This window comes from Vulpes lagopus, chromosome 7 (assembly GCF_018345385.1).
Source record: "Vulpes lagopus strain Blue_001 chromosome 7, ASM1834538v1, whole genome shotgun sequence".
Lineage (NCBI taxonomy): Eukaryota > Metazoa > Chordata > Mammalia > Carnivora > Canidae > Vulpes > Vulpes lagopus.
This window is the reverse complement of record NC_054830.1, coordinates 6,804,989-6,831,325: the sequence shown is the minus strand read 5'-3', so window position 1 is coordinate 6,831,325 and position 26,337 is coordinate 6,804,989. Positions and strand designations below refer to the sequence as shown.

The 26,337-nt window shown below is 41.6% G+C and overlaps 2 protein-coding genes across 9 annotated transcripts in view; one reads left to right on the top strand and one right to left on the bottom strand.

Moving 5' to 3' along the window:
• The window catches only part of LOC121496116 (zinc finger protein 559-like), a 35,616-nt gene extending 28,373 nt beyond the window's left edge, over positions 1–7,243 (bottom strand). For 3 of the 5 annotated variants that reach the window (XM_041764392.1, XM_041764394.1, XM_041764395.1), the window contains exons 1-3: positions 6,962–7,243; positions 6,733–6,887; positions 252–470 (exon numbers count right to left, since the gene is read on the bottom strand). In XM_041764392.1, the coding sequence (XP_041620326.1) occupies positions 252–279 (28 nt within the window). In that variant the 5' untranslated portion in view covers positions 280–470; positions 6,733–6,887; positions 6,962–7,243. The remainder of the gene's footprint in view (positions 1–251; positions 471–6,732; positions 6,888–6,961) is intronic. The other 2 variants (XR_005989112.1, XM_041764393.1) reach the window with 2 other exon arrangements.
• Positions 7,244–13,015: 5,772 nt separating this feature from the next.
• Positions 13,016–25,332, top strand: LOC121495759 (zinc finger protein 699). 4 transcript variants are annotated; one of them, XM_041763668.1, is made up of 6 exons: positions 13,016–13,540; positions 16,965–17,017; positions 17,893–18,019; positions 21,255–21,353; positions 21,867–22,044; positions 22,397–25,332. In XM_041763668.1, the coding sequence occupies exons 2-6, from the start codon at positions 16,970–16,972 to the stop codon at positions 23,847–23,849; spliced, it is 1,905 nt and encodes a 634-aa protein (XP_041619602.1). In that variant the 5' UTR covers positions 13,016–13,540; positions 16,965–16,969; the 3' UTR covers positions 23,850–25,332. The 4 variants fall into 4 exon arrangements, with proteins under 4 accessions (XP_041619602.1, XP_041619600.1, XP_041619603.1 ...); XM_041763666.1 differs by having other exon boundaries at positions 22,394–25,332; XM_041763669.1 differs by lacking the exon at positions 16,965–17,017 and having other exon boundaries at positions 22,394–25,332.
• The last annotated feature ends 1,005 nt before the right edge of the window (positions 25,333–26,337 follow it).

Genomic DNA, 26,337 nt, shown 5'->3' with positions numbered 1-26,337 from the left:
GTAAAGTTGTTGTTTTCTTTGGCCAAAAATAATGAATCTCATCATGTGATCAAGCAGACCCTCTCCCACAAAAATGCCCATCCTCAAATTCTCCTTCCCAAATTCCAGGATGTAGAAATCAGGATGTTCTTATCTCTTTAGGCCCCCTCCTAGACAGCATAGAAACAGGCCTGTTTAGACCCTGACCACAAGACAGGCTGTTCACAGGCCAGGTAAAGCAATCTCTGACAGGAGCATCAACAAGGGCTTACCACAAGAGAAAAGATCAATGGCTGGCATCCCGTGGGTATGACAGCAGAATCTGCCTGAACTTTTCTTTTTTCCAAAGTCCTTCAAGACAGTGTCTGAACTTAGTGGATAGGTCAATCTCAATTCCTCTTAAGTAGTAGTGGAATCTTACCACATACCATCAGCCTTTAAGCAACAGGCATTACTCAGCTGTCATGAAGCATCATTCATTAATCAGCTCTCTGTAGAAGATGAAGTTATATTAGTGAAAGCCTTTAAAAATTGTAGAGTAGTATACCACATGAATATAAATAACAATCATCATTTACTGAATGCCTACTAGGTACCAGAAGCAATAGTAACTCATATGATTATCAACATAATTATTATTACTGTCATTCTTCAGTTAAGGCACTTTATACAAGACAAAAATAGTCACTGGCCCAAGATCATCAATTAGGAAGAGCCAGAATCTGGATACAGGTTACTCTATCTCAAAAGCTTGAATTCCTGAAGTTATTGTTATTCTCTAACACACCTGGACAATGATCATAAAGTGATACGCAAAAATGATTAACTCAGCAGGTGTGCGTTGCTCAAGTCCTGCACTTCCCTGAGAAAGGCCTGTCTGAGACCTACTCTTGCCGGGACATCTGCAAGATGACCCAAAACCATGGAGTACCCGGCCTGATAATGTTTTTGTACACCTGAAGCCTTGGACCACACAGTAACAGTTTGACCGGATAGTTTAGGCTAACAATGTGATTTATGGTGAACATCTGTTTTTATACACCTGAGACTTTGGGCAATGTTCTAACAGTTGGAACTCAGGTTGGATTGTGTCTAAGTCAGCCATGCAGGTGGTGCATGCCTATGCGACTGACCCACAATAAAAACTTGGACACCAAAGCTCAGGGACTACAGACTGAACATCTGTACCTCCCCGCCTCTTTGCATATTGAAACCTAATCCCCAGTGTGATGGTGTCTGGAGATGGGGCCTTTTAATTATGGGATTAGTGCTTTTATAAGAGACCCCTTCTGGGGATCCCTGGGTGGCGCAGCGGTTTGGCACCTGCCTTTGGCCCAGGGCGCGATCCTGGAGACCCGAGATCGAATCCCACATTGGGCTCCCGGTGCATGGAGCCTGCTTCTCCCTCTGCCTGTGTCTCTGCCTCTCTCTCTCTCTCTCTCTGTGACTATCATAAATAAATTAAAAAAAAAAAAATAAGAGACCCCTTCTGCCGTGTGAGAAGACTGCCTTCCATTAACAAGTAGGTCCTCACCTGACACCAGATCTGCAGGCATTTTGATCTTGATTTTGCCAGCCTACAGAACTATGAGAAATTTCTGTTGTTTATAAGCCCCCAATCTGTAGTATTTTTGTTGCAGCAATCCAGCTGAATAGCCTAATATGTCAAGTGAGTTTCCTTGGTTGGCAATATTTCATATGGGATGTTACACATTATTACTAGGAATATTAAGCAATGCCCATTTGACTGTACTGGGAAAAGACACCTGGATGCTTGTGCCTAGTTTGTTCTGGAATTAATCCCATATGTCTTATCCCTTTGCTGATTCTGATATGTATCCTTTGGTTTTAATAAACTATAATGGTGGGTTTAACAGCATGAGTCTTGGGAGTCCCACCGCATTGCTGAGCATGAAGGTGGTCTTGGGATCCCAAGCATAAACGGCTTATTTAATTCAGACATTTTTGAGTTCCTCCAGTTGGCAAAATCATATAGACCCAGTTGCCTTCCTCCAAGTCCTTATATCAGCTTATGCCTTCATTCATTATGCAAATATTTATTAAAGTTCTTCCCTTTGCTACATAATACACTAGCTACTAGGACAGCACAGTGAACTGACAGAAAATGTCCTATACTTAGATTTTCTACATCCCAAAGAGCTAAATAGATTATAAACAATACATGTCTTCTATTAGTTGGTGATAAGTGTTAGGGAAAAAATATGAACAGATAAGGAACATTATCCTCTGCCTTCAACACACACCCAAGGATTTTTCTTAGCAAATGCAGGACTAGCTCTATACAAGATAAAGACAATAGAAAAACAATTTCAGAAGACTCTTGAAAAACTGACATCCTACTAGCCTAAAAAGTAATATTCAACTTTTGTTCCAAAGCAGAATTCCATGGCAAACAAAATAAACTCAGAATTCATTTCAAATATTGCTCTACTTCAGTGGCCTATCAGCTTAGAAACATTCATGTAAGAGATCTGACCAATCTCCTATGTCTTAACCAAAGAGTATAAAATGTTGCAAGCAGGTGGAGTGCTAAACCAGATTTTGCCCAAAATTTATTTTTTTCTTAAAAAAACCCCACTTTGAAAAAAAAAAGATTTTACTTATATATTCGAGAGAGAGAGAGGCAGAGAAGACACAGGCAGAGGGAGAAGCAGGCTCCATGCAGGGAGCCTGATAGGGGGGACCTGATCCCGGGACTCCAGGATCACGCCCTGGGCTGAAGGTGGCGCTAAATCACTCAGCCACTCAGGTGTCCCTCTTAGTTCTTTTTTTCATTAAAATTTGCCTTTTTAAAATTCCTTCCTTCCTTCCTTATACTTTCATTTTTATTATTTATGCTTTATGTTCCTTTTATTGGTCCTTTGAAACACTTGGAAATTATAGTTGAGTTCATTTTTCAAACATTGTATTGAATTATACATTCAAACAAGCGTAGAACATCAAGTGTACAGTACATTATCATGAATTTTTCCACCTCTGAAGCACTCATATGCCTCATCTAAATTGCTTTCTCTTCTTCAAATGGAAGCACTATTCTGACTTCTAACACTGTAATTTTGTCTGTTTTTGAATATATCAAGTCATGTTATGCATTAATTTGTGTCTAGCATCTTCCATCCAACATCTAGGCCACCTCCTTATAAAATCAGTTTTAGCAAAAATGCTAAGTCAGTTTGCCTAGAACTCTGAATACATGATCACCCTCAATATCCGATCAGATTCCTCATCCTCTAGGCATTTCCCAGGTGATGTCTGATCACTCTGATCTTTTTTTTTTTTTTTTTTTTTTTAAGATTTTATTTACTTATTCATGGAAGACACACAGAGAGAGGCAGAGACACAGGCAGAGGGAGAAGAAGGCTCCCTGCAAGGAGCCTGATGCGGAACTTGATCCTGGGTTTCCAGGATCACATCCTGGGCTGAAGGGGCGCTAAACCGCTGAGCCACCCAAGCTGCCCTGATCTGTCTTTAGTAAGAATCTTGTTAGGCTGTTTTAGCCAGAATCCTCCTTACCTCCTCCTTCCTCTTAACAGTTTTTTTTTTTTTCCTCTTAATAATTTTCTATTCATTAACCCCTACTCTGATCCCTGGCTATAGATTTCTACTTGCCCATGCTGTATTCATTTGGAATTGAGCTCAGTCTCTCTCCTACACTATAAAATCCCATCACAGTGGCGCCTATACCTATTTCCATGGTCCTGAGAAAAGTTTGCCTTACCATCTTCAACAAATGTCCCTGAATATTTTAACACCTTGCCTAAATCTCCCTTAGTCACAGTACCCAGTACCCTGAAACATCCCATATTGGACATAGATGCTCTAACATAAGAATGATAATTTAAAATTCAATCTTTAGCACACACAGGTAGGCTTATTAAAATGCAACCCCATAGACTCCCCAGGTAAAATAGTTAATAGGCCCAATTAATTTAAAACATGGCCTTCAAGGATGCAAACTTATTATACAAAATCTAATTAATAAAGGAGTGATTATTTCCAACTGCTTCTCCATTTAACAGCCCAATTTTGCTTCTTCTTAAACCTGGAAAAAACTAAAGGTGTCTTATGGTGTATTACTATAACGGTAACACTGTGGTCCATCTATTAGGGCCCTGTACTCAACATTCAATATTATTCAAATTACTGGATTCATCTAATCAATAACCAGTAAATATTTTGCTCTCACAGATTGGGCTAACATATTCTGTTCAGTGTCCTTTTTTTTTTTAACTTATTTATTCATGGGAGACATAGAGAGAGGCAGAGACATAGGCAAAGGGAGAAGCAGGCTCCCTGCAGGAAGCCCGATGATGACTGCATCCCAGAACCCTGGGATCATGACCTGAGCCAAAGGCAGATGCTGGCAGATGCTCAACCGCTGAGCCACCCAGGCGTCCCCAGTGTCTATTTAAATAGCCTCTCAGCTGCAATTTGCCTTTACTTCTGAAGTGTATCAAACTGATAACCATGCAGAGAAAAGACTCAAAGTTCATGCACATATTTGGGCATGGTACTCTGAACTTTACATCCTTAATATAAATCTATAAGGACAAAAAGAAATGCAAAGAAACTAAACAGTTTACTGAGTAAGTCTACAGTTGATAGTAATATTGGTATTGCAATTTTTACTCATTCATTCATTCATTCATTGAGAGAGAGAGAGACATAGGCAGAGGGAGAAGCAGGCTCCCTTGATGAGACTCGATCCCAGAACCTGAGATCATGCCCCGAGCCAAAGGCTGACACTCAACCAGGTGTCTTGGTATTACAATTTTTAAAACTACTATACATACACTATAGTATAAAATGATACATTAATGCTATTAGGAACCAAGATTTCTTAACAGAAAAGAGACACAAGTATAACATAAAAGAAGGCAAAAACCCCCATGTAATATTAAGTTTTTACTGGGAATAGGAGTATGAACTTAAAATGTAAGGAAATATGTATTTTAGACATCCATTGAAAGGCCTAGACATGATTATACCCGAGTAGCACCGAGCCCATTTATCACAGATTTTGGTATCTAAAAGAAAATAGGTTTTTTGGAGAAATCACTGATGACAAGTCTGTAACAAGAAAGTACAAAGTGAACTGGGGATTTATTTTACACTTAAAGACTAATAGTTATGTTGAAAGGACATGGGATTTAAGGACTACCCTTGGGCAAATATGGGACAGTCTGAGCATCAAAATAAATGACTGCAATTGATTATAACACAGTGAATTAAAGAAAAGTCCAAGAATACATTGTGATCCTCCAAAAAGAAAAAAGTGCAGAGGACGGGGAGGTGGGAAAAGAAAGCTGCATAGCTAAAGAATGGAAAAAGAATGAAAGAATTAGGAAAAACATTATTTTGTAACCTCTCCTCCCACCATGTAAAAAGAGACTGAGGCAAAGACTGACAAGTGATACGAAACCCTCCAATGAAAGATCGTTAGAGAACAGATTCCCCTGCTGCCAAGTATCACCCAAGGATTACTGCAACGAAAGTATGAGACTATGAGAGAAGTGCACCTTGACTAAATGCTTCTCATCCCTAATAAACCATGGGACAACTTGAACTCACCTGCTTCCCAATGGGGTATGTTACAAAGTACACAGAAACGTTCAAGTGGCTAAACTTGCAGTCTTAACTGGGCAGCCACTGGCTGGTTCTCTGGCAGAAATGTGGCTAGTGTGACTGAGGGATTAGATTCTTAATCTTATCTACTTTTAACTAATTAGAATTTAGAAATAAAATTGATTCGGTTACTAAAAAAAGCTTTTCAGTATGTTTGAACAATCTAGGCTTGGAGATCCTTTTCTTTTCTTTCCTTTTTTTTTTAATATTTTATTTATTTATCCATGACACAGAGAGAGAGGGGCAGAGACACAGGCAGAGGGAGAAGCAGGTTCCATGCAGGGAGCCCAACGTGGGACTCAATCCCGGGTCTCCAGGATCACACCCTGGGTTGAAGGCGAAGCTAAACTGCTGTAGGCCACCCAGGGATCCCCCGGAGATCCTTTTCAACAGCAAAACAGTAAGAGCTAAATACAGATCAAGAATTTCCAATGAAAACTTAGCATCCGCACTGAGATCCAGCGTCTACACTGGGTTCCAGCAATTTATTACAAAAGGAAACAAATGTAAAATTCCTCATTAATAATTCTCTTGTTAATTTCACGAGTAAGTTTATATTTATAACTAGGTAAGTTGGATTAAATAAAACATACTAAAAATGGGACGCCTGCGGGGCTCAGCGGTTGAGCAGATACCGGTTTTTGGCTCAGGTCCTGGTCCTGGGGTCCTGGGATGGGATCCCCGCATGGAGCCTGCTTCTCCCTCTGCCTATGTCTCTGCCTCTCTCTGTCTCTTATGAATAAATAATTAAAAAAAAAAAAAAGTTCATTGGGGCAGCCCGGGTGGCTCAGCAGTTTAGCGCTGCCTTTGGCCCAGGGTGGGATCCTGGACACCCGGGATCAAGTCCCATGTCGGGCTCCCTGCATGGAGCCTGCTTCTCCCTCTGCCTGTCTCTGCCTCTCAGTCTCTGTGTCTCTCATGAATAAATAAATAAAATCTTAAAAAAAAATTAAAAAAATAAAAAAGGTTAATCGTAACAATACGTATAAGGAGAGACAAAATCTTAACAATTAGGGAACAGGGATATGGTTCCACGGACGTTCATGTGATTGCCGCTACAGATTTTAAGGAGGTATTTCCAGACGAATACCCGCAAGAAACACCCACCTGTCCAAACTCCTCCTACTCTGGGTCGATTCGGTTCCAGCTAAGGGCAGCCGGGCCGCCTCGTCCTTCCCCTCAGGGACTCCTACGCTCGAAGCTCCCGGCGTTGACAGGACTCCGCCGCGCTCGGCTTCCTACTCAGGCGAATCCCTGCACTCCTGCATTTATTTATGTCACACACAGGTGCCCCCTAATGACCCGCCAGGGCCCCCCTCTCCACCGGAGAACTTACCCAACTTCAATAACCGACATTCCCAAGAGCACCGCGTGCCCGCCCCACAAGAGACACACCCGCCAGGCTACCGGGGGCGGGGGACGCTACAGCCCGAGTCGCCGCGACCAGAAAAGGCCTGGCCGGCTACGGACGCCGCCCCGAGGGCCAATCCGCCGCGGCTCTCGAGGAAGGAACCTCTGACCCCGCGCCTCCCTCTTGGGCGCCTTCCTTCCCGCGGGGCCTCTCAGAGGCCGGGCGCTGAGAGGCGAGAACCGCCCCCTCAGACGCGAGAGTGGCGCGCGGCCAAGATGGCCGCCGCCCTGCGCACGCGCCTTTCTGGTCTCCGCGAACCGCGCAAGGGGCGGGGCCTCGGGGGGAGGGGCGGGGCCTCGGGGGAAGGGCGGGCTGCGCGGCCACCAGTTCTGCCAAACGCTGGAGGACTCTGAGTGGGAACCGCTTTACTTTCCTCCTAAGCCCGGTTCTCTTAGACATCTTAGTTGAATAACAGTTGCTTTCAAATCCCGGGATCGAATCCCATATCGGGCACCCTGCATGGAGCCTGCTTCTCCTTCTGCCTGTGTGTCTGCTCCCCTCTCTCTCTGTGTCTCTCATGAATAAATAAATAAAATCTTTAAAAACAACAAATCTTGGTGCAGGCATGAATGCATCATACTCTTCATTGCACAACTGTTGCTGAATGTTTCCCGCGGAGACAATGAATACAGTCGCTGCATAGCTGCAATTGAGCTTTTCTTATAGCAACATAAATTCACTATTCATGATTCTCTCTTTTTTTAAAAAAGATTTTATTTATTCACGAGAAACACACACACACAGAGAGGCAGAGATGTAGGCAGAGGGAGAAGCAGACTCCCTGCAGGGAGTCCTACGCCGGACTCGGGACTCAATCTCAGGACCTGTGGTTCACGACCTGAGCCAAAGGCAGGTTTTCTACCACTGAGCCACCCAGGTGCTCCCTCATGATTCTTTTTTTTTTTTTTCCCAACATAGTTCAGCCTCCTGCCTGTGATTCCCCTTACCTGGGAAGGGAGCTGCCGACTGCACTTGAGGTAAGAGGCACCTCAGTCTGGAGTCTCTGATACTACACTGGAGGTAAAGAGGTGATCCTAATTTTAAATAAGATGGCTTGTCTAGATGTGTGGCTGAGTCTACTGTCTTCTTTACTGGGTTAGAAAAGCAACTGTTATGCCTAATGGACCTCTGATTTCTATTATGATTTTGAGTTAAAAGGTCAAGAGTTTGGGACTCCCGAGTGGCTCAGTGGTTGAGCACCTGCCTTCAGCTCAGGTCATGATCCCCGGGGTCCAGGGATTGAGTCCCGCATCAGGCTCCCTCCCTGCAGGGAGCCTGCTTCTCCCTCTGCCTGTCTTTTGCGCTCTCTCTCTCTTTGTCTTTCATGAATAAATAAAATCTTAAAAAAAAAAGCCCAAAAGCTTGACCATCCGTTTCAGGTAACAAGAAAACAACAACAACAATACACACACATATTATAATTTGGGAGACCCAGAGTGGAAAAGTTCTCAATATTAGCCATGGCAAAGCTTAAGGGATGTCATTAGTCATGTCATAGAAGGAGGCAGGTATGACATTACATTGGAAAGGAACAGCCTATAATAAGTCTTAGGAATCCTCTAAACTGTCTTTTAGTGCAAAGGGAGAGAATTTTGAATTGCTGTAATTTGCCTTGGCTTGAGGGATTTGCCTCCCAGGGATATGTCATGGACTAGGTAGTGAACCTGCTGATATAATAGAATTGTAATTTATTCTCTTGTGGGAAGAGAAACTTTACTAAAATGCAGTCAGGAGGCCAGAGGGGACGCTCTCACGGGGTACCACTCCTTAGTCACTGTAAGAATGATCAATTATAAATTTCCCTATGGAAGAATCCTCAACAGGAAATTACAGCCCCCAACAGAAGATGCACATTGCATCTCCTACAAGAAATAGACTACTCTAGCAACTCAGTCAATGAGAAACTATCGTCACCCTGACTTCTTTTTCTCCAAAGGACTCTTGTTCAAACAACCCCTCCCAACTTTCTCCTTCTCTATAAAATAATGTTCCTCTCCTTTGTTTGTTGGACTAGTGTATGGTCTTTGCTGTAGGTTGCTTGCCCCAAATTGCAGTTCTCTGCTATTCCCAAATAAACCTTTGTACACTTTCCCTAAATCCTTCTGTTGCTCCTCCTGGGAGATCAGAAAGTGTGTAGCTTACACACCGGTCAGAGAAAAATGCACCCAATGAGATAAGATAGTGAAGGACACAAATGATTTTAAAAACTGCAATAAAATTAAAACTTACCACTTTAGTCATTTTTAAGTGTATAACTCAGTGGCATTCAGTATATTTACAAAGTTCTCCAACTACCCCACTATCAATTACCAAAACTTTTTCATCATCCCAAACAGAAACTCTAGGGAAACAAATATTTTTATGAGATCTGGTCAATGTTTTGGTCTCCAGGATCTCTTGAAATGGGAAAATGTGAGTTTAATTGCAGTAAAACGAGGATGCTGAATTTGTTATGACACATTAAAACTCTAAGAAGGTCTCAGTCTATAAAACTTCTCTCTGTGCACCAAGGTAACCTCTAAAATGGATGTTCACATTTAGACACTTCAAAGAACCTTCAGGGAGGAGCAGCCTCCCTTGATACTGAACTTGAATTAACAGAACAAAATTAACTTTCTGGATACTAATATGATTCCTTTTGGTCTCATCCTATTATTATTGTTCTATTTTGTATATTTCCCACAGATGATGACAGTGTTCTAAATACTTTAGCATGAGTGGTAATGAACAATTGTGTTACCCTGGACTTCCTGTTGGCCAGCTGAAGCAGGGTGTGTTCAGCTGCCAACACCTCTTGCTGCACCCACTTTAATAATTTAATTGGCTTGGCTCTGCATGGGGAGCCTGGCTGAAGTATATACCCCTCATTACTCTACTGGGAGTCATGGTACTGGTCATTCTTGTCTGAAGTTCCCTAAAATAACAGAATCATGGGTCTGTGAATAGCTCAGCTGGTTAAGTGTATGACTCTTGGTTTCAGCTCAGGGCACAATCTCAAGGTTGTGGGATCGAGCCTCTTATTGGGCTCTGCACTCAGCATAGAGTCAGCTTCAAATTCTCTCCCTCTCCCTCACTCTCCCTCTGCTCTCTCTCTCTCTCTCTAATAAATAAATATAATCTTTAAAAAAACTATCTATTTTGGCATAAGCCCCTATAGGTACAATTAGTTACAGTATCTGTGTTAGCTTCCTACTGCTTCTGTAACAAGTTACCGGAAACTTAGTAGCTTAAGCAAATTTATTATCTCATAGTTGTGAAGGTCAGGCATCTGATGGGTCTCACGGTGAGATTCAGGGTGTCCACAGGGCATGACAAGGTGTCCACATTACTCTGGAGACTGTAGGGGAAAATTCATTTCCTTGCCTTTCCAGCTTCTGGAGGCTGTCTCCATTCCTTGGCTCATAACCATAAATTACTCTTATCACCACTTCCATTCTCAAATCTCTTCTTCTGGCTCTGACTCTACTGACTCCCTCTTTCACTTATAAAGATCCCTGACCCATTAGGCCCACCTCCATAATACCTCCCATCTCAAGAACCTTAATTTAGCCACATCTGCATAGTCCCCTTTGGCACACTAAGTAATACATTCATGGGTTCTGTGGATTAGAACATGGACATCTTTGGTAGGAGCATTATTCTGCCCAGCACAAAAACATCTAAAAAGAATTTTTAGCTAGATACATGAAAAATTGGGGGCCAGAGTTGTAGAGAAATGACTCAGCTGTGGTGCCATTGAGACTTTGTATCTATCCACATAGGCCATGCAGGCAAAAGCTTGACCTGTGGGGAAATCTGAGTGTTGGCAAGATTGCCTTGTGATTCTCCCAGAACATGATAGGATGGGAGGCTTGTAAGGAGCTGTTATGATGTCATCTCCCACTCACCTCTCTTGGGAAATGGTCAGAAGACAGTTTCTCATTGCTTCCTAGGTTCTGATGAGGTAAGGGGCTTTTTGCTCTGCCCCATTCAGAACAGAAGTGCAGAGTATAGCCAAAGAGGCACAGCCACAGAGCATAGGTTAAAGTTGATGGTCATTTGTGGGAGGCAGTAGGGGAATCTGCCCATACCTCTCCCAGGGTATTGCCAAAATGGTGTTATCTATTTCATCTGAAAGGATTCATTCTATTCATTCTATTTTCTGGGTATTGGGAGCAGGCCCAAGTTTGTTCCAGGCCTTTAAGAGAGCACAACATGGGGGCATCTGGGTGGCTTCAGAGGTTAAGCATCTGCCTTTAGTTCAGGTCATGATCCCGGGGTCTTGGGATCCAGAGCCCTTTATCAGGCTCCGGGCTCAGCTTGGAGTCTGCTTCTCCCTCCCCGCCAGCCCCAGCTCATACTCTCTTTCTCTCAAATAAATAAATAAAATCTTTTTTTTTTTTAAGAGAGAGTACATCACGTGGGCAGTGGGTGAGGATGCCTTTCTCATCTGTGAGACTTTTATTCAATAGAACATATTAGCCAAATTCAAAATTTCAGCTCAAACATCATCCAATAAGGCGGTGATATGTCGTATGGGTGCTGTAGTGAAGGGAATAATCACGTTTAACTATAGTCTATGGTCAGCCTCATTTATGCTTAGTGGCTTTAATCACAGGCTGCACCAGGAACTAAAGATGAAATGGCAGGAATCAGTGTCCCTTTTTTCTCTAAGTCAGTGCCCTTCCTCAGCCAGCAGATACTGTGGCATATTGACCACCTCCACTAGTAACAGAAGGTTAACTTGTTCTCAGCAACTGGCGCCCACCAATGGCACAAGATTTTAGCTTATTTCACAAGGTTGGCTCAGCAGGTCCCATTCCAATAATGGGAAAAGGGACTGTCTGGAAAGAACACCCAGGACAGTATCATCTTATAGCAAAAGTGGGCCCATTTTATTGGTTAAGCTGGTAATTTCCCTTTTCATTAATTCTCCTCCCAAGGTATTCACTTCCTGGGGTCGGAGAGAGAGACTGCTTTCTTGGGTTAGGCCCTTAATAGTAGAGACAATGTATATTTCCTCCTCCAAGAAAGAGTCAGCTCTTCCTTTTTTTGCCTTCCCCCTTTGCCTTTTTGTCTTTTACCACTTTTTGGAAGGTCACTGGCCAAGGGGAGGATAAGACATCTCTGTTCTTACAGTGATAACACAGCCTATTTTTTCCAGAATCCTGCACTCTGTCGTGGCTCATCACCTGCAGGAGTTTGGGCTCTTTCCTCCTCTTGCGGGGGGGGGGGGGGGGGGGAGCATCCTGGTGAGAAGCTGTGGTAAGGAGGACGCCACACTTATCTCGTGGTTTAGAACATTCCTTCAGTAAAGTAGCCACCTTCTTTGGACTCCTGGGGAGGGCAGGGATGTAAACTCCTTTGACTTCCGTTACTATAAGTATTGTTTTAGCTGACTGGGCCCAAGAATTGGGGGTCTTGATGCTCCTCTGAGGAGGAGCTGGAATGCCATTGTTTTTTGTTGTTGTTGTTAAGAATTTATTTATTTATTCATGACAGACACACGGAGAGAGGCAGAGACACAGGGAGAGGGAGAAGCAGGCTCCATGCAGGGAGCCCGACGTGGGACTCGATCCTCAGTCTCCAGGATCATGACCTGAGCCAAGGGCAGATGCTCAACCCCAGAGCCACCCAGGTGCCCTCCCCAACAATTTTCAAGCAAGCCCCGCCCCTCGGGGGGTGGTCCCACCCTAAGCCACGCCCCCAGGCAGTGTCTCGCCCCAGCTCCACCCCACAGGCCTAGACAGCCAAACCCCGCCAACCACCTGAGGCCCCTCTGAGCCCCGTCCAACCCCAAGTCCTGCACGGTTCCGGCCTCAGGGCCCAACCGCGACTCACGGCAGCACGAAACTAGCATTTCTCTTCCACCGGCGGCTGGAAGCCCCCACCTGCCGTCTCACCACACCCCCTGATCCCTAGGCCCCGCCCTTTACGTCGTGCGCGGCTCAGAAACCGGAAGTAGAAGTGTGCCCCTGCGCGTGCGCGAGCTGACGGCCATAGCGCCTCGGTCCCCCGCTCGCCGCTGGGGCGGATTTTCTGCCTCAGTCGGCGTCCTTCCCAGCTCAGCCCGTCCAGCCCCGGGTCTGGCGTGCGGGAGGGGGAAAGGTCGTCATTCGGAGGACGGCCGCTCGGGCCGTGCCTCCCGCCCCCGCCGGAACCCAGCGCGGGGGGCCTCCCGCGGCCGCGGCTCGGCCCTAACTCCCCGAATCAGGAGCTCTGGGCTGCGTGCAGCAGCCGGGGTGAGTCGGCTGCCGGCTAGAGTTAGACACCCACCCTCCTACGTGCTAGGCCTTGCAAGCATCCCTGGCTGCCTTTTCAGAAAGTAAAAGCATCCCCGCCATTCGGTGGCGGGGCAGGCGCGTCCACCTCGTCCGTCCGCGGGTCAGTGGATTTCGGTGTGTTGGGTGAGCACCGGGTGACGTTGGCCTCAGCTCGGTTCCCGGCTCCCCTCCTGGTGCAGGAGATACTTCATCATTGAATTTTACCCTGCCTGTGGGCAGCAGTTTGATACATTATATTCAGGTACAGAAACGCGAACTGATTACTTAATATCTCTGTAACCCCCTTCTTCCTCCAATGCGGCTGTAAATTTTAACCATTTATCTGTAGATTATTTTGAATTTCACACCGAGAGTGAGATCATGGGCCGTTTTCAGCGTTTTCTCTTATATTCCCGTACCTTGCGTTCTTAATTTCTTGAGTGTGTTTGCTAGGACCTCCCCTTAAGGGGACAGACAGTACTAAATGAGAGCATATAATTTGCATCCTTGCCTTGTTCCCGATCCCAGGGGGGAGTTATTCTATCATTTCAGGATTTACTTATTTTTTATTTTTTATGATTTTTATTTATTTACTCATGAAAGACAGAGAGAGAGGGGCAGGCACCCTGCGGGGAGCCTGGTGCAGGACTGGATCCCAGGACTCCGGGATCATGACCTGACCCAAAGGTAGACTCTCAGCCACTGTGCCACCCAGGCGCCCCTATCATTTCAGAATTTAAATAGTATGTGGGGCACCTGGATAGTTCAGTTGGTTTAGGGTCTGATTATTATTATTATTATTATTATTATTTTTAGAGAGGGAGAGAGAATCTTAAGCAGACTCCCCACTCATCATCAGGGGGAGTCCTGCTTCTATTACAACTGGATTTCACAACCCTGAGATCAAGACCTGAACCAAAATCAAGAAGAGTCTGGCTCTTAATGGACTGAGGCGACCAGGTGACCCCAGCCTCAGACTCTTGGTCTCTCAGTTCATTCAGGTCTTGATCTCAGAGTGATGATTTCAAGCTCTCCTAGGCTTTATATATTAAAAAAAATATAAATATAAATATAAACATAAAAAAAAATTAAATAAATATAAACATATATTTGCTGTAGGGTCATAGATACTAATTATTTTTTTCCAAATTAGAGCTATTCTCTAATTCTAGTGTGTTAAATGGTCATCAATGGATATTGATATAGATTGGTCACTTTTTTTTTTTTAAGATTTTATTTATTTATTTATTCATGAGAGACAAAGAGAGAGAGAGGCAGAGACACAGGCAGAGGGAGAAGCAGGCTCCATGCAGGAAGCCTGATGTGGGACTCGATCCCAGGATCCTGGGATCACGTCCTAAGCGGAAGGCAGACGCCCAACTGCTGAGCCACCCAGGCATCCCTCATTATTCAATTCTTGACTATACTAATACTTTTATAGTGTTTTGCATTTGTATGTTTGAGATCTTTCCTATTTTGTCTTGAGTTGTACTTTTTTGGCTTGGAAACACTAGGAAAACAGTATTTTTCCACTCTTACAATGGAATTATGAATCCTTTATTTGGTGTACTTGCCTGTGAAAAAATTTGTAATTTATATTTATTTTGTGGGCCTGTTTTAAACTACTGTTTTTTTAAAAGAAAAAAAAAAAAACTACTGTTTTTTTTTGTGTGTGTGTGTTTGTTATTGTTTTCTTTCAAGATTGGATATAATCAGGTTTTGTATTTATTTTAGACCATTGCCAGAAAGTTGTACTTCTCTGTAGGAATTCATTCATTATCTGTACTTTTTCATGTGTATTATCTTAGCTTTTTTGTTGTATTCTCCCTTCAAAATCTGTGATTATGACTCATTCATAACTCTTTGTCTATGCTCTATTGTTAAAATTGTTCAAGCTTTGTTGATTTTATTAGTTTTCAAGGGGCACATTATTCCTTTTTATGATTTCTTTTTTAGTTTTTAAAAACATCATTTTGTCCTATTTTCATTTTTCTAAACCTTTATGCTGTCCTTTTCCAACCTTTAAGTTAATGGTTACTCCACTCATTCTGATTTTATTTTCTCTGGGAGTTGATGATACTCATAGAACTATGTAAATATATGTCCCACATCAGCTATGGATTCCCAGTGTTATCTGAAACACTTTGTTTCATTTTCTGCTGCTTCTCTGCTACAAAAGTAGTCCTAACTGGTTAAAGGTAAATGTGTGTGTGTGTGCTGCATTATTATGTATCCTATACCACTACCTGATACAATTTGTTTGTTTACTGCTCTCCCTCAGAAGATCATGACATCCCTGTCCTTCAGGATTTTTCTGTTTTGTTCAGTGCTATATCCTCTGTGACTGTATGTAGTGGGATTGGGGTAAATATTACCTAAGTAAATATGAAATGAAGGAACAAGAGGTAGGGGCCTTAAGGGAAGCGCCCTTGCTCAGAACATGGGTCTTAGTCAAGAGTTGCTCAAAGATAAAACATTTAAATAGAATATTTCGTTTGTCTACTCTCCATAGTGCACAGCAGGGTTCTAGGCTAGACTCTGGTACTGCTTGTAATAATGGCCTCACTAACAACTAAATTATAAGGTGTATGTTCAGAAATACACTCATTGGAAATTTAGGCTTTGAAGACAAACAGGCCTGCATTCACACACTTGTATGTGTAGTACACCCTGTGTTATGTACACCTCGGCCGCTTTCTGACTTGGTAGCATTGAGTGTATGGTTAATTGATTCTAAGAATTCTCAACTATAAAAACTGTAATAATACCTGATTTGCAGAACTTCTATGAGAAGAAAGCTCTCTGCAGGGTCATTCTCCCCTCATGGTTGCTCAAATGGCACATGTTATTTATACAGTAAAGAATGTTGCCATTTTTATCAATATTAAAATATGCTGCTTGATCCACTGCATGAAAAAAGCTGTTAGTTTTTGTTACTTTAAATTTTTCTAATAGAGCTGCTATCGGATATGACATGTTGCTGACTTCACTTTGGGTGTTCTTGTTCTGTGCTGCTGTATTGCATAGGCAAACTTTAACATGGGAGTCACAGCATGGCAATCTTCTCTGCCTCCTACATGTAGTATTCAGTCAGTTGATACTCTTTCTCAGAAACTGAGTTTCAGAGGCCCTGCAGGGGTGGATTCAGTGGTCAGGGGCTGAGCAGTAATTCCTGTTAGCCTGCCAGTGGTGCAGAAGTAAGAAATACTGGGAGTGGAGCCCCCAGAAATTGGATATGTAAGTGCTTTTTTGGATTTGACACAGAGTGTATTTTTATGGTTGAAAGCATTGTCTGATATGTTTTGTTTTTCATTATTATGGGAAGTTGACAGCTAAAGTGTTTTAGATTTTGGTTAATTTACAAAATGGGACTTTTAACCTTTTCTCCCTCCTCTTTTTAATGGTCAGCAAGGACCACAGCAATGTTTTTTTTCTAGCTCTGCAGGAGATAAGATTACCTTCTTACTCAGTGTGTGTTTGGTGGGTGTCTTAGGGGTATGCTTTATACGTGTGTGTGTGTGTGCGCGCGCGTGTGCATTTTGAGAGGAGTGGTCCCTCATAACAGATGTGCTGCAGCATCCAGGCTCATGAGTTGTGGAAATTGTGAGGAGACCTGGATTCTTGTGTTTTCTTTCTCCTGCTTCAGCTCTAACTAACTTCTCAGTGCTCTGACTTTCTTCATGAAGGGAACATGGAAGAAGAAAGAAATGCTGCTGAATTACAGAAAAATATGACACAGGTAGGTAGGAGCTAATAATTCTCCAAAAGAATTTTCCATTCCACCAGGTCATTGACCTCCTAATTGTTTAGAGCAGTGGTCAGCAATCTGTTTCTCTGTTGGATCACATAGTATTTTAGGCATTGAGGCTATAGAGTTTCTATTACAGTTAAACTGTCAATTTAGTATGAAACCAGCCACAGACAGTTCATAAACAAATGTTTTATTGTGTTCCAATACAACTTTGCACAAGCAAGTTGGAGGCTGGATTTAGCCCATGTGCTGTAGTTTGCTGACCCCCTGGCTAAAGTAAAAGACAATATGGCCAACTGTGGGCCTGAATGGAAAGTTATATTTCTGCAGGCTTCTGGGCCTCAGGTTTGTGGGAAAAAAAGAAACCAACAAAGAAAGTTCCCCATCCCTCAGTGTGATTTTATGCATTTAAACCTCATTTGGCTTTGACTCGGTCTTTCATGTTATGCTGATTGCTATGGTAGGAAAGAAGGAAGCAGGTGAAATTATTTGTGGAACAAGGAATTGCTAGTGTCTGTGGAAATTATTTCATCTCTAGAGCATCTGTCATTTCTGCTATAGGCTCTGGACTGTTCTGGATCATTATAAGATTGGAATTGGTCACCATCAAACTGTGCAAGAGATCAATTTAGTGTTTTAGAAGTGTAGTTAGATCCATGAAATAGGATGAGATTAGGAAGGATATAATGGATACAAGGAGAAAGATATGATGTCTGAATTCTTAGGTAGATTTTGGGAGATCATAAAATCTTCAGAATTTCCTATGATTTTCAGTTCCCCGGTATTAGCAACCTCATCCATCTTCCTGCACACGTGGGGAGAGTTGGTACCTTTCTGAAAAGAATGTATGTGGGATGTTTTAGGACTCTGTGGTCTTTGAGGATGTGGCTGTGGACTTCACCCAGGAGGAGTGGGCTTTGCTGGATCTTGCTCAGAGAAGCCTCTACAGAGATGTGATGCTGGAAAACTTTCAGAACCTGGCCTCACTAGGTAAGAATGGCAACATTTCTTTATTTAGTTGTTTAGAAAACAAGTTTACTAATTGACCTTGTTCTAGGATTTAGACTGAGGAATTAGAATAAATTGGTAAATAAGACAGACGTGGTCACCGACCCCAAGGAACTTAGAATCTAGTGGCTTCACCATGAAAATAAACATCTGTGTGGTGAACTGCCTTTTTCTTTTTCTTGTGGTTAAAAGCCTTGTTGGCATAGACTGTGGCATAGAAAGTGTTGGCATAGACTTCAGGAGTCACTTTGAGCCTTAGGGAAGTTTGTGGTTTGGGTCGTTGTGAGAATTTTACTGATGTTAATGCTCTTTACTCAGAAACATACCTGTAAACAAGGGGAGATTATTAGTGCAGGGAGGGAGAACAGATGACATGGGGAGCTGTGGTATATCTCCGAAAAGAGGTGTTAAAAAGTTATACTACAGGGTTTGTACTTTGGTTGAGTGACTTAGGGGTGGGTCTGTGGAAGCAGGCTGTATTGGTTTCCTAGGCTTTTCATAACAAAGTACTACAAACTGGCTGAAAACAGCAGAAACTTATTCTTTCACATTTCTGGAGACTGGAAGTACAAAATCAAGGTGTCAGTAGGACCATGCTCCTCCTGAAGGCTCTACGGCAGCAATCTCTCCTTGTTTCTTCCTAGCTTCTGGTAGTTGGCCACCAATCCCTGGTGTTTTTTGGTTTGCGATGATATTGGGGTTTTTTGTTTGTTTGTTTGTTTGTTTTTTGTTTTCTTTAAATTTTATTTTTGAAGTGATCTCTATACCCAGCATAAAGCTTGAACCCAGAACCCCAAGATCAAGAGTTGCACACTCTACCGAGTCATCTGGGCACCCCATGCAACTAGGTCATTCTGATCTTTGCCTTTATCTTCACCTGGTCTTCTTCCCTCTGTTTTATGCCCCTCCTTATAAGGACACTAGTCAGTGGATTTAAGACCCATTCAAATCCAGTATAATTTCATCTTTATTTGATTAATCTACAAAGACCCAGTTTCCAATAAAGTGACATTCTGAGGTTTCAGGTATACATGACATTTTGTTTTAATACACTTACTTTTTTTTTAGAGCAGTTGTAGATTCATAGCAGAATGAGTGAGTGGCAGATACAAAGATTTCTCATGTGTGCCCTACCTCTGTACAGTTAGTATCAACATCTTCTACCAGAATGATACATTTGTTACAGTTGATGAACCTGAATTGACACATCATCATCACTTGAGTCCATAATTTATACATTAGGATTCACTCTTGGTGAATTCATTCAACATAGAATACATCCTATGGTTTGGACAAATATGTAATGATATATATTCATCATTATAGTATCATACAGAGTAATTTCATTGCCCTAAAAATCCTCTTTGCCTTGTCAATTCTTCTCTCCTTTCCTGCTAAGCTGTGGCAACCAGTGATCTTTTTACTGCCTCCATAGTTTTGGCTTTTCTAGAATGTTGTAGTTGGAGTCATGTGGTAAGGTGGATAGATTTTTTCAATGCCTTCTTTCACATAGTAATATGCATTTATGGTTCTTTCATGGCTTTTTGTGGCTTGATAATTCATATCTTTTTAATTCTGAATAATATTTCATTGTCTAGCTGTACCATAGCTTGATTTACCCATTTACCCACTAAAGGACATCTTAAGGGATCCCTGGGTGGCGCAGAGGTTTAGCGCCTGCCTTTGGCCCAGGGTGCGATCCTGGAGACCCGGGATCGAATCCCACGTCTGGCTCCCGGTGCATGGAGCCTGCTTCTCCCTCTGCCTGTGTCTCTGCCTCTCTCTCTCTCTCTCTCTCTCTCTCTCTGTGTGACTATCATAAGTAAATAAAAATTAAAAAAAAAATAAAGGACATCTTAATTTTTTCTAAGTTTGGGCAGTTGTGAATAAAGTTGCAGTAAACATGCATGTGTAGGTTTTTGTGTGGACATGTTTTCAGCTCCTTTAGGTAAATTCCAAGCAGTGTGATTGCCTGATCATATGTTAAGATTAGTTTTGTAAGAAGCTGCCAAACTCTTCCAAAGTGCTGTACCATTTTGCATTCCCACTAGCAGTGAAAGAATTCCTGTTCTACATCCTTGCCAGCATTTTTGGTGTCAGTGTTTTGGATTTTGCTGTTCTCATAGGTGTGCAGTGGTTTCTCATTGTTTTAATTTGTATTTTCCTCAGGACATATTGGACTATCTTTTCATATGGTGTTTTCTTCAAAGAGTTTCATAGTTTTGCACTTTACATTTAGGTTTTTCATCCCCGTGATCCATTTTGAGTTGCTTTTTGTGAAGGGTGTAAATGTCTGTGTCTATATTTTCTTGAATGTTGGTGGCTCGTTGTTTAGTCTCTTTTGAAGACTATCTTCTCCATGTATTGCCTTTGCTCCTCTGTCAAAGATCAGCTGACTGTTTATGTAGGTCTATTTCTGAGCGATTTTGTCTCATTGATGTGTTTAGACATACATTTTCTTTTTATTTATTTATTTATTTATTTATTTATTTATTTATTTATTTATTTATGATAGTCACACAGAGGGAGAGAGAGAGAGAGGCAGAGACACAGGCAGAGGGAGAAGCAGGCTCCATGCACCGAGAGCCCGATGTGGGATTCGATCCCGGGTCTCCAGGATCGCGCCCTGGGCCAAAGGCAGGCGCCAAACCGCTGCGCCACCCAGGGATCCCTAGACATACATTTTCAAGGGACATTGTTCAACCCAGTCCACAGATGATCACTTTAGATTGGATGCTGACAAAAAGAAGTAGAAATTTTGTAACTGAGTATTTTGTGGGTGGCGTAATGACTTTTTTTTTTTTTTTGTCAACCTTAGATTAAATTATGTGGTGGCCTTGTTTTGTTTTATTTTATCATGATCTCAGAGTAACCTTGTTTAAGACTGGTATTCTGAGAGATTATGTGCAAGAGGAGAACAAAATGTCCTGGCTTAGCTTCTAATATTGGAAGTTTAGATAATGAATGTCACATCAATTCTAGAAATCAGAGGCTGTGTTGTTGTCTTTGTCATTGTCTACTGCCCCATACTGACCCTACTTTAAAAAAGTTTTTGACAAACGTTCTGTTGAAATTCAGTTTACTCTTGCCCATAATTAGAGTATTAGAAGAGCAAAATTTTGACCCTGTCTTCATGGAAATGCTTATGGTTCCTCATCATTTTCCCTCTGATAAGCCTTTCTGCATTTTTTTTTTTTTTGCCTTTCTGCATTAACAGGATATCCACTGCACACACCATATCTGATCTCCCAATGGAAACAAGAGGAGGACCTGGAGACAGTAGAACAAGGACCTATCCAGGGGAAGCACCAGGAAGGCAAGAGTCCTGGGGAGAAACTGTCCTGGTTGGGGGATATGACATTTGGAAACATCAAATAAGAGCAAAACAAAACTGTTTTGTTTGAGGAGTCTGATCTTCCAGATACCTTGCATTACTATTTTGACATTTTATCAGTATTCTTACTTTCCTAGTTCTTGGGAAAGATTGTCCGAATTCCTCTTGTTAGTATCATGTGTAGTTTAGGAAGGAACTGGTTCTTTTTTGTTTTGTTTTCCTTTTTAAGTTTTATATATTTAAATAATCTCTGCATTCCATATGGGGCTCGAACTCATGAGCCCAAGATCAAATCACATGGTCTTCCAACAGAGCCAGGCAGGTGCCCTTTGTTCTCCTAATAATTCCTTATATGTGTTACTATCAGTCTCAGTCTTCATAGAATCATTTCTTAGTTGCTGACTATCTTGACCCTTGTGTATATTGCCAAAGTCCTGAAACGGCAACACTGCCAGAAGTCCTTTGCTTATAGGTACCTTTACTTTTTTGTTTCAGGTTTTAAGATTCAACTTAAAACTAATGAATCAGCACAAGATATTTATGAACAAAAAATATCCAGTGAACAGAAAATAGTAAGATTCAAAAGGAATGATTCTTGGTCATCCATTTTACACCAAAACTGGGAATACCATGATACTTATTATCAGAACAAAAGCCATGAGAGACTTTTGAGGTGAGTGCCATTCATAAAAGAAAATGTAATGCCTCAGGAAAGAATCTTAAAATGTGACAAAACTTAAAAAACATGTACATAGAATTTAGTCAAAAATTGTGATTTCATAAAGAGTTTTTCAAGATTTCAAAAATGACATTGAGGTCTTTACTGTTTGACACACAGTTCAGCTGTAAGCAGTTATCAGAAAAATTCTATGTCAAAACAAACTTCACTGGTAATACTGGCTTTTGTAGACCCCTTGTTGAGAACTTTGAACTTGTAACTTGACAGGGCAGAAAGTGTACATAGTCACTGAAAGTGGTAAAAATTTATTTATTGCTAATAATGTGTTTTTTATTTTTAAAAGAAGTCCAGTGGAGCACATCTTTGAATGTAACGAAGAAAATCAGTGTGAACAAGCCTTTGGCCAAATTTCACGTCTTAACATAGACAAGGGAACTACTGAAGTAAAGTCCTATGAATGCCATGAGTGTCAAAAGGCCTTCACGGATCATTTATCCCTTAAGAATCACATCAGGTCTCACACTGGCAGCAAACCCTATCAGTGTAAAGAATGTGGGAAAGCTTTCCATTTTCTTGCTTGTTTTAAGAAGCATGTGAAAAATCCCACTGAAGGGAAACCCTATGAATGTAAAGAATGTACAAAAGCCTTTGGTTGTTCTTCCTTCTTTAGGGCACATATGAAGATTCACACTGGAAAGACGAGCTATGAATGTAAGGAATGTGGGAAAACCTTTAGCTGTTCTTCATCCCTGACAGAACATAAAAGGATTCACAGTGGCGATAAGCCTTATGAGTGTCGGGAATGTGGGAAGGCATTTAGCTGTTCCTCTTCACTCTCCAAACACAAAAGGATTCACAGTGGAGATAAGCCATATGAATGTAAGGAATGTGGGAAGGCCTTTAGTTCTTCCTCTCACCTTATAATACATATAAGAATTCATACTGGAGAGAAGCCTTACGAATGTAAAGAGTGTGGGAAAGCATTCAGTGAGTCCTCAAAACTCACTGTACATGTCAGAACACACACAGGACAGAAACCCTATAAATGTAAGGAATGTGGGAAAGCCTACAATTGTCCCTCCTCCTTAAGTATCCATATGAGAAAACACACTGGAGAGAAACCCTATGAATGTCTGGAATGTGGAAAAGCCTTCTATCTTCCCACTTCCCTTAACACGCATGTGAAAAATCAAAGTAGAGAGAAACCCTATGAATGTAAAGAATGTGGAAAAGCCTTTAGTTGTCCCTCATCCTTCAGAGCACATGTGAGAGATCACACTGGAAAGATACAATATGAATGTAAGGAATGTGGGAAAGCCTTTAGCCGTTCCTCATCCCTCACTGAACACTTAAGAACTCACAGTGGAGAGAAGCCTTACGAATGTAAAGAATGTGGGAAGGCCTTCATTAGTTCCTCCCACCTTACAGTACATATAAGAACTCACACTGGAGAGAAACCTTATGAATGTAAGAAATGTGGAAAAGCCTTTATTTATCCCTCAGCTCTTAGGATCCACATGAGAACACATACTGGAGAGAAACCCTATGAATGTAAAGAATGTGGAAAAGCCTTTCGCCATTCTTCATACCTTACTGTCCATGCAAGAATGCACACTGGAGAGAAACCCTTCGAATGTCTGGAATGTGGGAAAGCCTTCAGTTGTCCCTCATCCTTTCGAAGACATGTAAGAAGCCACACTGGAGAGAAACCCTATGAATGTAAGGAATGTGGGAAAGCTTTTGTGTGTCCTGCCTACTTTCGAAGACATGTGAAAACTCACACTAGAGAAAGTGTATAAATATAAAAAATGTGGGGATGTCTGCAAGGTGTTTTCAAATCATAGATGGAACATTGTGGAAATGCTCCATGAATGTAAGAAAGCAAGAAATTGTTGCTTATCTGTTTGAAGTCTTGAGAACTCACAGCTGAGAGAGACCTGTTTATGTATACCTGGTGGTAATGCCTTCGCGAACATTGCTTCCTGTGTGGAAGAAAATTCATACAAGAAGCACAGATCAGCACCTCACCTGTAAAGTGGACTGCTGGCTCATTGATTTTTCAGTTTCTGTTTTCTGATATGAATTCATAGTTACGGTGATAAATTTCCCTCTAATACCTTTTCAGCTCTAACCACTTTTTATTTATTTATTTATTTATTTATTTATTTATTTATTTTCTAACCATGTTTTATTATAGGTACTTTCATTTTGCCTGAGATGTAAATGTTTTTACATTATAAAACCTTTTGGACCCATAGGGGATTCAAGGTGTTTTTCATAAGCAGGCAGGAGTGGTCTTCTTTTTTTGGTTTGTTCAGTTAGTTTCTAATTAATGCTCATCGTTCTCCAGGTATGTAGTCATTATGGTATCAATACTTTGGTATTTGTAATTTCTTTTGTGATTTTTTCCTTGTGATTGGTAGTTTCATTTTGATCTAGTATGGAACATACTGGAAATTGCCTACCCATTTTTTTCCTTTTTATTTACTAAGAGAACCTAAAGTTTTTGAGGCTATCACTTTTTACTATTAAAAGCTTTTCCTGTCTAATAAGTAATTTTAACAGAAATTAATAAGTGCAAAAGTCTCCAAAAAAAGAGTCACATCTGATACGTTGTTTTAATATTTTGTTGTTGGTCCTTGCTCATGGCTGGGAACTGGACCCAATGTTTTGAGTTTAAAAAGGGGGGAAAAAGAGGGGGAGGATCTTGCAATAAGAAAGCTGGAAGTAAAGGTAGTTGAGCTGGTATGCATGTGTTAATTTGGACATATTTTGTTTCTCAGAATCATTTCCTTATATCCAGTTCCAGGTTAGAATTGTCTAGAAGAGCCTTTGCGTGAGAATTGGAAGGCAGATGGAAGAGCTATTACTTTTTGTTTAGTGGGGCCATAATATGGAGACAGAGGCATAGGGGTGCATGGTGGGCTTCAGTTTCCTGCTCATTTTCCTGATGTTAGGACCCACTAATCAATACTAGCTTGAAACAGAACAGTAAATGCTTTTACATGAGTAAAAGCTTTTGTGTGTCCTGCCTACTTTCGAAGACAAGCTTTTGTGTGTCCTGCCTACTAACCTCAGAGCCAGCAGCTCCCTAGACCTCTCCATCAATTCCTCCATCATGGTCCTACACAGTTTCTTAGGTTTTCTGGCAAGTTCTTGGGGAATCCCTGGGTGGCTCAATGGTTTGGCGTCTGCCTTCAGCCCCGGGCGTGATCCTGGAGCCCCAGGATCAAGTCCCACATCAGGTTCCCTGCATGGAGCCTGCTTCTCTCTCTGCCTATGTCTTTGCCTCTCTCTCTCTCTCTCTCTCTCTCTCTCTCTCTCTCTCTCTCTTTCTCTCTCTGTGTGTGTGTGTGTCTCTCATGAATAAATAAATAAATAATCTTAAAAAAAAAAAAAAAAGATTTTCTGGCAGGGTCCAGCATTGTCATTTTGCTGATATTATAGTCCCTGGCACATCAACTGTATAGAGGTGGCCCAAGTTTGGAGCAGGATTGTTATCTGCATAGTACAATCCCATCACACCACTTTGCTCAAGGAGAGACATCTATGCAGGTCCATTGGAATCTCCAGCAAGAAGGGTTGTGGACAGTAAAGAAAATTAGGTATAAGGGAGGTAAACATCAGACAGGGTGTCCTATTTTAGTGGAGGAAGATTTATATTTGATACCTTCAAACAGATTTTTCTGCTTTTTTTATTTGGGAAAGATGAAAGTTACTTGGTTTGTGCTTCTTCAGATAGATCTAGCTGCACTTTTCCCTTCTGTTATGTTTCCCCATCATTTCTGAAAGTAGACCTATGCCACTTTCCCTTCATCATTTTCTGCTGTTTTAGTGAAGTATATATACACTAATGTGCACGAGGTGTGCTGATCTTAGGCATATAGCTTGATGAAATTTCACTTACATATGTACACACTCTGATAAACAACATTTCTAGGATTCCAGGAAGTTTATTTATATTTTCTCAATAATGCTCCACTGAGGAAACCACAATCTTGACTTTATTCAGTTCATTAGGTTTGCTTCTTGATCCTCTTGATCTTTAAGTGCTCAAGTACAATATGTACAATTATATACTTGGCTTCTTTTCTCAGCATGATGTCTAGCTTGCCTTTTAATTGCGCTTTTCTGTTGACTTACACTTATTTCTCTTGGTATATGTTTTGTATTTAGGAATGAGATCACTGACTCATAGGGTAGACTTTAGCTTTAGTTTTGAGTATTCCAGTTTTTCAAAAAGATGGACTAAAAGCTCATCCTAAAAGCAATGCATGAAAATTGCAA

Excerpts from the sequence above, each read along its gene's own strand:
- LOC121495759 (XM_041763666.1), top strand. The coding sequence starts at position 16,970 with ATGGAAGAAGAAAGAAATGCTGCTGAATTACAGAAAAATATGACACAG. Across the intron at positions 17,018-17,892 it reads TACAGAAAAATATGACACAG|GACTCTGTGGTCTTTGAGGA; the intron begins GTAGGTAGGAGC and ends GGGATGTTTTAG. Across the intron at positions 21,354-21,866 it reads CCAGGGGAAGCACCAGGAAG|GTTTTAAGATTCAACTTAAA; the intron begins GCAAGAGTCCTG and ends TTTTTGTTTCAG.